The following is a 16,984-nucleotide window of genomic DNA, read 5'->3' on the forward strand; positions in this document are numbered from 1 at the left end:
CCTCCTTTGGGGACGGACTTTCTGGGTCCCGCAAACAATAAACGGCGCTCCGACTCAAAATTATTCTGATTTTCACTGTAGCTAAATCTTATTAGGCAAAACTAACACACACAGAAAAAGCTTTCCACGGGTCGGGAGAGAAGAAAAGTTGAGGAGGAAAGACAGAAAGAAAAGATAAACTTATCTGAATCCACAGTTCTCTGCTTGGGGAAACATTCCCACTGGAATAATTTTGAATAGACTAGAGTATCATAATGGTTTAGTTATTGTGCATATGCATTTTTGGATAAAAACTTATTAGTGCACCTTTTTTTTTGCATCTCTCTCAACTTTGAGCTACACTCTCAGAAGAAAAGGTTCTATATAGAACCTTAAAAAGGTTCTAAAGCGCTACGTATTTGGAACCCCTAAAATGCAATGCATGCGAATGATCACAAAATTCAAAATTAAATTAAAAAATGTAATTAATCAATATCACACGAAGAGCGCCATTTCAGTTTTTATCCTCCAAAAATCTGCATGATTAAAATGTGATATTAAGTTACTACAACAGTTTAATAAACAATAATTTAATTACAACTACAAAATGTTGCAGAATAATGTAATATATGAATGAATAATAGCCTATAAAGAACTTTTGTGCCAAAAGTGTGTCATTATTGAACCTTTTTTAGCATAAAATGTCCTTTGGAGTTGAGTAAAGAACCCTATACATATATGAAACCTTTTTTTCTAAGAGTGTACTTTCACAAAAGCAAATATATATTTTTTACTGCCATCTTATACTTTTTCCATCACCATCACCACTTCAGGTGCTTTTAATAAAAAATATTAAGGAACCAGATGTCGATTGCATGCCTTTGTGCCAGTTTCATATCAAGCATCAGATCGAGTGTGAAAATGGCCTTAGAGAAAACCCAGAGGAGATCAAGGTCTGAAGACAACAGTTGTCAGGCTGCCATGGCAACCGCATCCCTCCAAAAGACGAGCGTGTTGATTCTGGTCTTACCGAGACGACATCTGCCTCTTTACTCCCTGACTGCCTTATCTAAGTGTGAGCGAGGCGGACGTGAGGTTGGATGTTCTCTGAATCTCGTTTATACGGGGGGCAAAGTAATTCAATTAGCTTGGTGGAGATATCAGGGATTAGTCCACGGGGCAAACCGTCAGCCTCGAGTTTCACTCAACACCTGCTCTATCATCCACAGGAGCGGAGGTGCTCGTGCCACAGGCGCTGGGCTGTCAGTCAGGACTCGAGCCAAGGTCGTCTCACACACACTGCTGGAGATATGCACACACAGACGCTCTGTCAAGTTTAACAATAAACTCTTTTCAAGATCATTGTTTCATAATCAGCCCAGTCGTTCATCAAGTGGAGGACATCTGGTGCAAGGCTGAAAGCTCATTATATGGAGAGAGTTATTTAGCTGTAAAATCGATGCATTTCCAATGTAATTGCTTTTAGTTTATTTTTTTATTGGCATCGATGGTCCCATAAAGAGCTTGCTGCGAAACCCTGCGAAACCGTTAAACAAACAAACTTAGGATTATTATCTCATAATCCGCGCGTTTGAGTCGATCTATAGGGGAAGACATTCCAGGAAGTTTAATAGCAGAAATGTGAAGCTCATATTGTATAAACAGAGAGTTATTTTAGCTGTAAAACTGATGCATTTGCAATGTAATTGCTTTTAGGGGGTTTCTTTATTGGCATTCCATAAAGAAGACGCTGCGAAACCTTTAAATAAAGAAACTCTGTTAGGATTATTCTTTCATAATCAGCTCAGATCTATATGGGCTTTCGCATCAGAGGAATGCTTTAGTTGCTATTACTATTCTCGAAAGACTCGCATTTTGACGCGTTCTCACCCAACATGTATGTATAATGTTGAAGTTTTAAGGGTATTTTTGTGTTGATGCCACATTATTCGGCGAATTAATCTGTGACTTTTCCAGTCATTCATGATCACTGAATTATGGAGCTAATAATATGACAAAATTATTTGAATTTGAATTGTCTAAATTTGAATTATTTGCAAGTGTAATCTAACAAAATTGAATTTTAGGTGGTAGTTTAAATAGTTGTGAATTAGATTTTTTTTTTTAAATATTGAACATTTGAAATTTAACAAATTGAATATTATAGACGTGTATTTTTAAAGCTAGATTTTTTATTCTGAACTCAAATTCTGCAAATTTGCAGTTAAAAAAAAACATATTCAAGTTTTCAAGATTCAGAGCTTCAAAATCAGTTTTCTAAAACTCAATCTCAAAAATTGAGGTCCTACAGAAAGTAGGTCACAGGTCATCCACAGGGAAGAGCAGATGATCTCAGAAAAGTCGAACAGAGCATTTTGGCCAATTAGGGACTGCATAAGTAATGTGGTGGTGGTTCAAGAGGTTGCCACTCTCTGACTCTGATCACGAATCGCCCGGAGTGATTCTTAAACATGAATGATTTTGTGAAAAATCTAGCTTGTTTGAAAATACATGTCTATAAAATTCAGCCATAAAAACATTTCAATTGGTTAAATTTCAATTGTTCAATATTCGTTAAAAAAAACATCAAATTCAGAACTATTTAAACTACCACCTAAAATTGTGGGATCAACAAGAAAAAAAACCCTTAAAACTTCAACATTATACATACATATTGGGTGAGAATGTGTCAAAACACAATTCAAATTAAAATAATTTTGTCATATTATTAGCTCCATACTGAATGAGGATTTTTAAAAATCGGTTTTATAGGAATTGCATGTGCAAAAGGACAAGAAAATGAGACAATTTCCTGATTTTTTTTATGTTATTTGACGATGCTACTGTAAATCTGCCCTTGCTCATGCTTAATATTTGTCTGAGGTGATCGAGACCATAGCAAACCTGAAAACTCTCCAATCAAACTGGGTTTAAATGGGATCGAGAGCTGGAAAACAGAGTTTGAGTTTTGTGAATGAGAGAAACAAGAACCAAATCTGACCATCAAATACACATCCAACAACGCTACACATTTGCAAAACATTCCTTTATTATAAATAAATCTTTTTTTTTGGTATAAAAACTAGCATGCTTCAACCATGGCATTTTACAGCTTCACAACCCCGCGTTACGGTTCAGTCAGCCAATACAAGACACGTCATCTCAGAATGCAGGTTTCTGACAAAGTGGGACAAGAATGAAAAAATCTGCACGACCACAAAAATACAATAACAACAAACATATTTCGACTCTGTTAGTTTTCATATATTTTCTCTCTTTTTTTTTTTTTTACACATCCACATTTCCAAAGTTAACCGTGAACGTTTCCATCTGCAGAATGTTTACACGATTATTTGTGGGAAGTTATTTTTTCGTATGAATGCAAGCCTTCACCTTCATTTTTGTGAGTGTGTGCGTTGTTTTCACGTGTGTGTTCATGGCAGGTTCGGTAGCTCTTGAACGCAGTCTCGCTGGAAGGTCCCGTGTGTCCGTTCGTCTCCCAGGATGCTGCGGGTTTTAGATTGATGCAGAACGATATACAAATCTCATGCTCAGATGCCCGTTCCAGGTCAGCGCATGTCACATGACAGACGTCCCGCTTCAGACGGGCCGGCCCTCGGCTCCGCCCACAGAGAGTGACCCTCTTCAGATGGCATGATTGCTGTAGCTGACGTACGTCGTCTTGGTGGAAGATGTTGCTGGAGGGGAAAACACATTAGAGAATCTCATTCACTCTCAGTCACTGCGTGTGCATTTCAGGCGCCCGCCTCCATTGTTTTACGCTCACTGCTCTTGTGCAATTTTATCTACAAGTTTGGGATCGGTAATGTTTTTATTTATACAATTAAACATGCAAAAGCCATTTTAACTCTTCACCCTCTCCATTTTTAATTTCTCTCTACACTGTTAGACCTTAACAGGTTTTTTACAGTAAAATACTGGCAACACTGTTGCCAGTAATTTACTGTAAAAATGCACTAAAACTAATAAGTTGTATTTTTTAGTTAACTTGAGTTTTAGTGCATTTTTACAGTAAATTGCCAGTATTTTACTGTAAAAAACCTGGTAAGGTCTAACAGTGTATATATATTTTTTTGCCTTTATTTTTTCCTTTCATCTATTCCCATCTATATTCATTTTATTTTTGTTCTGTTGTAAATATACAGAACTGGTCATAAATGTGTCAAAAAGGCCAAAAATTAAATGGAAAAACAAAAAAAAAAACAAAAAACAAATTCTAGTTGCCATTTTATTTTTAAAGTCAAACATATTCTCATGCAAACCAGTTTAAATATGTCTATTAGTGAATCTTTTGGTTACTTTTCCATTCGAATCAGTGTCTTCTTTTAATAAACACTATTAAACTTGAATTAATAAAGTCTTGTTTAGATTGTGAAAGACAAATCTCTTGAATGAATAACACACAAACACACAAACGTAATGCCTATCTACTGATGTAAAGATTTAAAAGGGTTACAGAATAAATCATTTGGGTGAACGGATTCACAAGATTCACTGAAATGAATCCCCGCATTTCCCGTTTCCCTCCTTTACCAAATATAAGTGGCAAAACGGCCTAGCATCGAATAAAAACTTGCCTAATTTAGTTTTGGGAGGTCTTGATACTGACACTTGAGTTAATATTTCAGAAGGCAAAGCATCACCCACAGCACAAAGTAATTGGCTTGATGACTGAAAACAGGCTTACTTCCCCTCAAAGCCTTGGATCACTTCTGAGTGATTAAATTTTCAACACTCCATAATCCCGCACTTTGCAGAACAAAAAATAAATAAATAAATAAATAAATAAAAAAGAGCCAATTTTTTTTTTGATCAAGCTGGCAAATACCGCAGCTAGTCGGATATGCTAATCAGACCGGGGACATTGATGTCACGCTTTACTCTGCCTGTCTTCCTCCGGCAAACATCTCAGCGGGAAACTTTTGGTCTTGTGTTTGGTTAAGTTTACCAGTCTGTAGTAAACAGCTGTTCAACATACAGATGGAGCATTTACCAAACATCTGGAGATAAATGTGACTCTAAGAGAGCAGAAACACGTTTACAGCAGACTTGGATTATCAAAGCATCCTTTTCTACATTTAAATAAACTTCAACCAAAAGCTTTAAGCCTTGAACCAAACCAACCAGTCGCGAGATTAATCACAGCATTCGATTCAAAGTTAAAAATTTTTTTGAAAATAAAGAAAAAAGGACATTATACTGTTCATTTTCTCACACAAACCGCTCGTTTCGTGTCTTAGGCCATCATTTACGAGTCATTAAATCATGTTTAATCTGGACTTCTCTGTGGATGCTCTTTGAGGTGGTGACCATAGACCTCTATTATAATGACTGACAGACAAGAACGGTTTGACCTAAAAATATCAAAATTAAAACTAGTGCGGAAACAAAGAAACATACATCTTGGATGCCCTTGAGGTAAGATAAAACATCAAAAATTAATTTCAAAGTGAACTATCCCTTTAACATTTGCCATGAGCGAATGAATAAATGAACTACTTGTCATGTAAAGCAACGGGAATTCATTAAAGGGTTAGTTCACCCAAAAATGAAAATTGAGTCATTAAGACCTTAATGTAAGACCTTCGTTCGTCTTCGGAGCACAAATGAAGATATTTTTTATTAAATTTGAGAGCCGAATCACTACCACATAGTGAATATAGACTTCACAACGAGACTTCAATACGATTTCCACGACGCATGCGCAAGAATTGCGATCTCCTTCAACTACTTCAGTTCAGTTCTCGCGCATGCGTCGTGGAAATCGTATTGAAATCTCGTTTCAGGCCAACAAGGAAGAAAAGGAATAGTCGAATAAAGTCGTTATTTTGTTTGTTTTTTCGCACAAAAAGTATTCTCGTCGCTTGATAAACTTATAGTTGAGCCACTGTAGTCACATGGAATATTTAAACATTTTCTTCATTGACTTTCTGGGCCGTCAAGTGTCAGTCCCTTAAGAGCCTATGTGGTAGTGATTCGGCTTTCAAATTTAATAAAAAATATTGTCATTTGTGCTCCGAAGATGAACAAAGGTCTTACGGGGTTGGTACAGCATAAGGGTGAGTAATTAATGAATTAATTTTCATTTTTGGGTGAACTAACCCTTTAAGTCAGTCTGGGTTTTTGTGTCTTTTTAATTCAGCTTATTAACTCGCACTATATGTGGCCTCCTAACCTTTAAAAACCAAGTGGTCATGGAAAATCCCTCATTTTCTGAAATACTCACTGTTGGTCTCCATGCTCTCACACAGCTCGGTCTTCACCTCCCCGTTGGGCCGGTCGCTTCCCTTCGGCACGAGTTTCCCTGACATGGTGGCGGCGGTGACGATGGCTTTGAAGCTGCGCTTGCGTTTGGGCACGTTCTGCTCCGGGTGGAAGAGGATGATGTAGACCTTGGGCATGTAGAGCATCCCGAGAGACACGGACGCGCTGAGGCTGAGAGAGATGGTGAGGGTGGTCGTCTGGATGTACATCTGAGAACAACACACAGCAAATGGGAACAGAGAGAGAGAGAGAAGGAGACTTTAAGATTACTATATTCACAAAAACATTAAAGATATAAGCCTGACATTTTTAGTAAAATGCTACAAAAAGCAGCTAGAAAGGAGCAGAATTGATTTAAAAAACAGTCTCAAGACATTGAAAAGCATAGAAACGTCAACGTTTAAAAAAAAAAAAAAAAATCAGGGTTTTCCCTCTTTTTCTTTCCTTTACAATCATAAAACTCCACATATGCATGAATTTGAGTGTGTGTGTGTGTGTGTGTGTGTGTGTGTGAGAGAGAAAGAGAGTTAAGGACCAGAGCTGAGAGTTCACAGTCTCATAGCTTTAATAATCAACTGTTTTAAAGGGGTCATGACACGAGAGATCAGATTTGCCTTGAGGTCTTTGAATAATTAAAACATGCAGTGAAATCCTCCTCATTATAAACAAAGCATTTATTTAATCAAGCTTTAAAAATGGCTTGTTTTGATATTGCGGGATCTGTGACGTCAAACGGGCAAAGATGTTTGCATATGACTGACTCCAAAGCAACACATCATCGCATCATAGGCCCCGCCCACTAGCGTTCAGTCGCTTAAAGGAGTAGTTCACTTTCCCAAAAAATCGTTTGCTAATACGAATGAATGAATCTTTTTCCGAGTCATTTGGTTCATTCAAATCTATCTATCTATCTATCTATCTATCTATCTATCTATCTATCTATCTATCTATCTATCTATCTATCTATCTATCTATCTATCTATCTATCTATCTATCTATCTATCCATCCATCCATCCATCCATCCATCCATCCATCCATCCATCCATCCATCCATCCATCCATCCATCCATCCATCCATCCATCCATCCATCCATCCATCTATCTATCTATCTATCCATCCATCGATCCATCCAATCCATCAATAAAATACAAAATACATTATTACAATTACAGTAAGGGCAAAAAAATCTTGTACTCGTGGTTCTGACTCAGATCATAAAAACTCAAAATAAACATGCTAAAATTAGAGAACATGTCTGGATTTGTTATTCATCAGGCATTTTGAGCTTTATAAAGTGTTCACAGAAACCCTCAGACCACCCCCCCCACACACACACACACACACACACATCAAGACTTCTCAGATGCTGGAAGAATAATTAGCGGCTGATAAGGACACACGTTCGCACTCAGAGACAGATTTACAACTTTCCTTAATTAGAATTTAAAAAATGAAAGCTCTTACTCAATTAACAGACATGAGCACATCCAACACACACAGTCCCGAGAACACACACACACACACACAGAAGCAGAATCCTCAAAGGCTAAGCACTCATGTGTATCTTTCTCTCCAGCAGGGGGTAAACATCACAGTGAATGACTGCTAGCAGATGGCGAGACACGCTCCAGTCCAAACACACACACAATGAGAGACAGATAACTGTGCAAACGTACATGTAGAAGCGCGAACATCCTGTCATGAAAAGCAAAGCTCCAGCCACCCGCTTGTCCCTGATCCGTCACCAGACGTGACTGGACGGCATTGGCTGGTTCGCTGATGTGTTCAGAGCAGTGATTTTAGACAATCCACCGAGGGAAATGCTTAGTGACATTTACTGAGCGAACGGGAACTAAACCTGCTGTCGGAGGATCACAGAATATGAGCTGCCACGCGGGAAAGAGACATGCTAAGTGCTCAATCCACACTAGCTAAAGGCTAATACAGAAATAAAGCTGTTGCTAAACCTAATGAGCTGCTTTTGCAAACTATCACCTACTGTAGATGCCTTAGACGGGAAACAACCTCGTGAAGAAAGACTGCAAATTCAGCATAACTGATCAAAGTATTAAGCAGCGCAATCGATTTCAACATTGATGATAATCGGAAAAATTTCTTGAGCAGCAAGTGATTTCTGAAGGATCATGTGACACTGAAGACTGGAAAATTCAGTAATAAATTACATTTTACTATATATTCAGATAGAAACCCAGACAGCAAACTGACATTGAATCAACGTGGAAACGACGTCTCTCATGACATCGAAACAACGTTGATTTTGCTCATCGAATTAACGTTGAACCAACGTCAGACGCGGCATTCTTCAAAACTAAATGAAAATCGAAAATTGGTTTGCTTTCATAACGTTGAAACAACGTTGATTTCAAGTTGATTTTCCGCTAGTTTTGAAAGAATGACGCGTCTGACGTTGGTTCAACGTTAATTCGATGAGCAAAACAATGTCAGATCAACGTTGTTTCGATGTCATGTTTCCACGTTGATTCAATGTCAGTTTGCTATCTGGGAATGTATTTAAATGTTATTGATATTTCATAATTTTACTGTTTTCAAATAAGCGACTTCAAAAAACATAAAATTGTAGGCTACTTACAACACATTTCTGTACTGATTTTGATAGCTAAGTGTATATCATATCATCATGACAATTAGAGTCACATTCACACACACACACACACACACCAGAAAACAACTCACAGCCGTCAATGAATCGGTGGATATTCTACCTTTGCAAGTCCAGGAGCTGTTATTGATCCACAGCAGTCTGACACACACAGGAGATTTCCACTAAAAGCTACACATAACTCAGTGTTCATTTGCCTTTAGATCAAAGAAATCACCTCAGACTAACAACCAGCCGAGCAGTCAGAGGAAACACTGCTCATTATATTTAATCACCAAACTCCCAAACTTCAGCTGCAAACGTCCCCTTTCCCAGAACAACTATAGAATATATGACAGCGCTGATGCTATTCGCCATCATCTTCCACTCCGCGGGAATATCACGTATCGATCTGTGCAATCTCGCTGTATTATGATGACCAGGGGCTCCGGCAGACTGTGGCTTAATACTCCCATAAACCCTCGGGAGGGACTGAACACAACTTTAAAGACAGATTTCACAGCAGAATTGAAGTTGCATGGCATTTAAGATAAATCAAATATAGATGTTTGGTCAAGCTGTGTTTTGTTATTTGATTCACATTAATGGCATAGACAGAAGCAGGTATTTATAGGTTGCTGTCACTTTAAGAGCTAATGAACGGATCTGATATATAGCCTATATATAAAACGTCTTTTCAAAATTTTATGTCATTCAATGTTTTATGTATTAAATTGTATTTATCTATTAAGGTTGATTTATAATGTGACTTTATGGGTGTTTCTGGCCTTGTTTTTTATTTTAAGTTAACAAAACATTATAATTTATACAACAATAAGAGATCAGTGAATTATGTATACATGGCCTTTTTTTTTTTGTTGTACTTTTATTACCTGGAAGTTCAGTAATTTTTGCAGCTATTTCTGATCTGGGAAGGAGCTGTGAAAGTAATACCATAATACGTCAAACTCTTTCAATCAATGGAAATCTGATTTCTCTTCATATGACCCCGTAGGCTCTTAAAGTTGGAATAATAATGGGAAATCCCAATTAGAGGATAAATCAAATCTCACAGGACCGATAAAACATTTTCTCAGCAGGTTTATAAAAGAATCAGCCATACATGAGCAAGAGGGATAATTAAAACAAAAACCACATCAGGACGTGGTGAATTTCTGCAACATAAAGAGACCGCGAGTGCATGTGACTATAATGATGTCACACTGAGCACTTAATCACACGTCCATTACCCAGAAGCCTCTCCGCACCCTCGAGGTCTGAGTTAAACAAATGATTGTGCCATACATTATATCGCTGTTCTTAAAGTCCAAATGACACTTTCCTTAACGCTTTTCACAGCCAAATCCAAATAAAATGGTCCAACCATTGAAAGCTGTGTATCCGATTAACCTGTAGGTTGGCTGTTATTATCACACATGATAAGGGCTGTAAAAAGTGAGGAACAAAAACAGGAGTGTGTGTACAGCTCAAGATGGCACGGGTAGACATAGTCAAGATCAGTCAACATTAGCAAAAATTATGACAAAATACTATAACATGTCAACCTTTCTCGCTTGTTTTGACAACTAACCTCTGACCATGTACACACACACACACACACACACACACACACACTCTCTAAAGCTGTTTTAAAACCATCTATTGTTAAAAGCGCTATATAGGGGAGAGTTGGGCACAACCTAACGCATTTTGGTTTTGGCTCAATTAATTAAAAAATAATTAGGTTAGATTCATTCAAAAAAACTTTTTTTTTACACAAGCAACATACACATCTCTATGGAAGCTTGTTTCCGCCACTGAATAAAAAAATATAATAAATAATTGTGACTTTTAATCTCACAATTCTGACTTTTTTTCCTCACAATTGCGAGTTTATATCTCACAATTCTGACTTTATTTCTCAGAATTTCGTGATATAAAGTCGCAATTGCGAGTTATAAAGTCAGAATTGTGTGTTATAAAGTCAGAATTGCGTGATGTAAAGTCGCAATTCTGAGAAAAAAAGACAGAAGTGTGACTTTTTTTCTCACAATTGCGAATTTACATCTCGCAATTCTGACTTTGACACATAATTGCGAGTTTATATGTCGAAATTCTGACATCTTTTCTCAGAATTGCGAGATATAAACTCACAATTGAGACTTATTAGGCCAATTCTAAGGGGAAAAAAAGACTAACTTTTTTCCCCCTCAGAATAGTTTAAATCTCACAATTCTGACTTTATATCTCGCATTTCTGACTTTATAACACGCAATTGCGACTTTATATCTAGCAATTCTGACTTTATATCTTGCAATTCTGACTTTATAACTCGCAATTCTGACTTTATATCTCCCACTTGCGACTTTATATCTCACAATTCTGACTTTTTTTCTCACAATTCTGACTTTATATCTCGCATTTCTGACTTTATAACACGCAATTGCGACTTTATATCTAGCAATTCTGACTTTATATCTTGCAATTCTGACTTTATAACTCGCAATTCTGACTTTATATCTCCCACTTGCGACTTTATATCTCACAATTCTGACTTTTTTTCTCACAATTCTGACTTTATATCTCGCAATTCTGACTTTCCATCTTGCAATTCTGAGAAATAATGTCAGAATTGCAAGAAGTAAACTCACAATTGTGAGAAAAAAAGTCAGAATTGTGAGATAAAAAGTCGCAATTACCTTTTATATTTTCCATTATATGGTGGAAACAAGCTTCCATACATCTCTGCTACAAATGAACACTTAAAGTTTTTTTCTAGGACCTACCATTTTCATACAGTTGCACTGAAAGTGACAGAAGTGCAAATGTTATAACTTACCCCATATGCGGAGTTAATTGTAACAGACAGAGGGGTTAGATGTAACACTTGTGTGTAACACACATAATTCAGTATTTTATGTGTATAGTTTGATATTGTTTGTGCATAGATATCCCCTCATCCAATCATCCTTCTATTGTGGATCAATATCATGGATATGGCTGCACAGTTTTGCAATAAATAATAATAAATAAAATTATAAATATTGTAAGTGCAATTAAATTAGATTTGTGTGTGGCAGCTGCATGTACAATTATTATTAATGATAATAACAGTAAAAATACTACAAATGAGCTCAAAATAAAAATTAAAAACAGGCCAACATCATTCATATTACACTAAATTTTAAACATTTTAAATTCCAACATTGTTTGTGAACATCCAACAAAGTTAAATGTATACTCAAACCTGAAAAGTTGTGTGGCTCCGTTTTCATTTGATTATCATTGTACACTTGGCGCTTGTTTGTAACACTGCGTTACAACTAACCCCGCTGTGTATTACATATTTTAAGCCTATAGCTAACAGTCGCTAGGAATTGCTGACATGTTTCAAAACGGTGCTATGTTTGAGCCAACAAGACAGTGATTAAGGCAATATAAAGTTAGATTTGGAAGCGTATACAATGTACTTTCATGGTGTCAAAACACTCTTTATCCAGTATCTTCACGAAATATAATCAAAACTTTCCGCAAATTCGCGGGAGACCGTTTTCTAGCAGCGAGAGAAAAAGAGCGGAAAGACGGCCGGTTTGATCCTGACGAACTAGCCTATGTAAAAAGTCAGTGTTACATTTAACCCCGCGTTTAACATTTAACCCCGCGACTTGGCTTGCCTTGACTAAAAGCAGGAGTGTGTGTGTGTGTGTGTGTGTATATAATGCAGGCTGTCTAGAAGCTCTATAGCTTTCGGATCAGAGCTTGTGCTTTGTGTTTGTTGGTGAGGAGATTGCTGATCGGTTTTCTCGCCGCCCACACAAATAGAAGGGCGGATTGCAATAAAACCTGAATTACTGTTGCTGCATGATCCAATAGCAAAGCACACACACACACACACACACACCAGAAATGACCAGTGCGGTGTCAGTGCTTCCTTTTCCTGCCAATTCCCCTGTTGTTTCATGAAGCTTCTCAGTGCCCTCATGTCACTCTTAATTAGTTTTGAAGAATCCCTGCAGAAGCCGCCGGCAGACTATCGCCCCGCACCTCCGTCTCCAAAGCCTCACAGAACTCATTGGATCAGGTTTGTAAAGGCTATTTCTCAGGTGACGGCACATGTTATTTTCTGGGCCAGCGAGCACAACCCCATGTGTTCGTGTCGGGGTGTAGCTAAAACACGCGATCACACAACTTCAGCATTTCATACGTCACTCAACAGGCCACGTAAACATCACATGCAATTGCGAACGGCTGCAAATAATCATTTTGTGCATGTTAAACATCATTCATGAGGCGCTCCAAAAGACAACGAGAATGGAAAAACAATGGAAAAGTAGTAAACGGGTTCTGTGATAACGGCAAGGGGTGTGCATAAGACTGACATGACACCTTCATAACTTGAATATGAAGTAGGGTTTATGCATGTTTATGATAACTGTCATTAAAGTCCCTATGAAATCAAAATTGACCATACTTACTTTGTTTGCCTAAATTGATCGTTTTGTGGTGAACAATTCATACATGCAAGTCAATCCACACAAAAAAAAATTTTTGGCTTTGTAATCTTTAATCAAATATTGAAAATGCCCCTCCCCTCTGCATTGGAGGACCTTGCCCGATGACGTAGGCTTCACGGTTTGGGTGTCTCCTTAACATCCATAACCACGCCCCTCCAACTGACAGCTGCTGTGTGTTTGCGAGCGCCGAGCGAGCATTGATTGACAGCGTGTGTAAACTTGTGTCATCCTCCATTTCAGAATGAAACACCCATTTTTTTCTAGATCCAATCAGGTGCTAGTTGGAAAAAAAAGCCACGCCCACTATTTTGCCTCATTTAGTATTCCGTTTCTCTCTGAAATACGTCACAACACTGGAGAAAAGTCGTTTGCAACTTCCGGTTCACGGGGACTTTAAGTGTCTTTCGCTCAATAATTACATTTTGAATGCAAATATAACATTAATTGAGATGTCTTTGACATAAACCAATACATCATAACTCTCCTGTTCGAACTCCTTCATCAAAATGAACGAATCTTTTTCCGTGTCATTTGGTTCATTTAACAAACGAAATGAACGAGTTGACTCGGGAAAAGATTCGTTCATTTTGATGAACGAGTTCGAACAGGAGAGTCACGAACGCGTCACAGAACTGAGCAAGGCGAGCATTCGAGCTTATAAAACTTAAACTTTGTGTATTTTTTTTTTAAATGAGCGATCGTTTCGCTTAATAAGACCCTTATTCATTCAAGCCCTTTGAACAGTTTGCAGTTTGTACTGAAACTGTCTTTTGGACCCCATTGAAGTCCATTATATGGAGAAAATCCTGAAATGTTTTCATCAAAAACCTTAATTTCTTTTCGACTAAAAAAAAGAAAGACATGGACATCTTGGATGACATGGGGGAGAGTAAATCATCAGCAAAAGTTTTTTTAAAAGCGAACTACTCCTTCAACACACGGCATGACCAGCTATTCCTCTATCCTTGGATTCATACTTAAAACCAGCATGGATGGAAAAACACACCGGTGCTGAGACAACATCTGTTGGCCACCATAAACAAGTGTGTGAGATCTCCTTCTTTGAATGAATTAAAACAGGAAGCTGTTTAACAGAAATCGAGGTCACTAAAGCCCAAGAGGCTTGAAAACAGCGCTCAATTAAATCATATTTGAGAGAATAACTCTGACATGATGAGGAATTAATGTTCAAAACAGATTTGCATCAGAGTGGAAAAGCTCTCTAAATTGTTTGCGAATATTTGTCTGGAGAAATTAACTTCACAGAACTGTTCAACCAAAACTTAAAACTTTTAAATCAACACGAAATTGAGTTTACGACTCATTTAACTTTACAGTGGAACGGAATATTTTGCAAGTAAGAGAGTGTATTAGGCAATATCAGCTATTAAGTATTCTGCGTTAACTTTTAGTCAAGCTGAATCAAAACGACAATGACTTGTTAAAGTCAGCATGAAATGGAAGTTGCGTTCTTCTCTATTGCGCGGACATCGAGTAAAACGGATCATGGAACGAGAACAAATGTGGGCGGGGCTTGATTGTGTCTGCGGGGAAATGATTGGATGGCAGTGGTTTCCAATTGGCTGATCTCATGTGAGTGACAGGTTAAGCCCCGCCCTCATCATCAGAGTAGAGATGATGTCACTGCAAGTGGGAGGGAAGATATTCTGAATCAAGATGGAACATGAATTAAATTAAATAATTTGTAATAGGCCGACTTAAATTTTTTTTTTTTAATCATTTTATTAGTTTCTTGTCTTTTTGGTGTTGTTTTATTAGTTTGTCTTACATATTTACTTACAATAACAAGTTATTAATTGCTTAATGCCATTGTTTGGATGTCATATTTAGGTCCCACTTTATATTAAGTGGCTTTAAGTACAATGCACTTACATTGAAACGAATCATTTGATAGAATGGATTAGTGTTTTACAATACAACATGAGCACAATAAGCACATTATACTTATTTTTCAATGCAAGTACATAGTACTTAAAGCCACTTAATATAAGGTGGGACCCATATTTATATAGGCTACACCTATGTATATAAAATAAGTAAAAGTAATACACCTTTTTTTGTCTATGTTGTTATTTTATAAGAAGTTCTTGGCAAATGTTTATAATACGCACTGCAATATTCCATGAATAAACAAGAATTTTGATTTCACGGTGACTTTTAACATCCACTGATTAATTCAATACATCTTAAGTTGCACAGCGTTGCGCACGCGGGTTACACACAGGCTAGCACTAGCGATTAGCAGCTGATGTTCCTGTTCATGTGTGTTATCAGAGTGATGGAAGCGAGACTGACATCCATCTGTTCACCCAATCTCACGACTCGCAGTTGCACGACAGTTAATCAAAGCAGGATTAGCCACACAGATGCTAGTCCACTAACTAGCCACAGATGCTAAACCTGTAAACACTGACCGCTAGCACAAAGAAGGGTCGGTCTCTACACATTTGCCCCTTAAATTTGACTGTCAAACATGAGCACAACTTGAATGTGTTAGTAAAACTCCCATCTGCCATGAAACAGCGGGACGGGAGATCCCCAATGTGAGTGTGTCTGTCAGAAGGCCAATAAATAAATAAATCGAGAGAAAAAAAACACACTTTCCATTAATTTAGTAGTTCCCAATATAAATGTAGGACTGTGTCATGAATAGGCACAAGACAATAAAACAATACAGCAACAAATGATAATACACACACATTTTTCCATTATATTAGAGTGATTTCTGAAGGATCATGTGACACTGAAGAATTTTCAGGTCATGTTTGTAAATGAGAAGTGGTTCTCAAACATTTTACCTGGATAAATAAAGGTTAAAAAAAATAATAAAAAAAAATGCTGAAAATTCAGCTTTGATCACATTAGTTTACAAAATATTCACTTGTTTTAACTTGCAATAATATGCCACAATATTACTATATTTTTGTGTGCAGAAGATTTTAGAAGTGTGCAACATGATTTCCAACCTAAAGAATAAAATAATACAGATATTTTCAAAATCCGCTTAAAAAGCTGAGAGGGCATGTGTGAATGAGAATGACATTTGTGAGTGACACAATATCCAAAGAGAATCCCATCAGCTCTGTATATATATGACAGCTGTCCAGCGGTGCTGTCACACACCGACACCGACACCGACACCATCTTTAATGGGTTACAGGCCTAGAAATCGGTGGCTTAGTGTCATTTTTCCTGTTCGATAAACAGATTCATTTGGCTAATTGAACACGATGAAAAAAATCAATGTGTTTCAATGAGTAATGTGAATGTGAGAGCTCAACGGAAACATCACTTTAGCAATGCTTTCCTGTGCAAATTACTGATCAAATTAATTAGAGGGTTTTGCACATCATATACCAACGCAAAGTGACCTTTATTATCATATATCATAATGTCATTGTCTGCCTAAATGTATGACTTTTAACACATACGCCAACTACATTATGTTATTACATTAATTAATTTCTAATGTCTAACATGAACAATCAATATGAACAACTGACAGGTTGTTAAATGTTGTTACAGTAGTCAGCATTTGAAGTGATCTAAACCTTTCATCAAAG

The 16,984-nt window shown here is 37.3% G+C and overlaps 1 protein-coding gene across 3 annotated transcripts in view; it reads right to left on the reverse strand.

Annotated features, from left to right (window-relative positions):
* Positions 1-3,006: 3,006 nt before the first annotated feature.
* Positions 3,007-16,984, reverse strand: part of grm8a (glutamate receptor, metabotropic 8a) — a 192,345-nt gene continuing 178,367 nt past the window's right edge. For all 3 annotated transcript variants that reach the window (XM_039660684.2, XM_039660685.2, XM_089127000.1), the window contains 2 exons: positions 6,227-6,473; positions 3,007-3,677 (listed from right to left, as the gene is read on the reverse strand). In XM_039660684.2, the coding sequence (XP_039516618.2) occupies positions 3,625-3,677; positions 6,227-6,473 (300 nt within the window). In that variant the 3' untranslated portion in view covers positions 3,007-3,624. The remainder of the gene's footprint in view (positions 3,678-6,226; positions 6,474-16,984) is intronic.

This window comes from Pimephales promelas, chromosome 24 (assembly GCF_988280905.1).
Source record: "Pimephales promelas chromosome 24, fPimPro1.hap1.1, whole genome shotgun sequence".
NCBI lineage: Eukaryota > Metazoa > Chordata > Actinopteri > Cypriniformes > Leuciscidae > Pimephales > Pimephales promelas.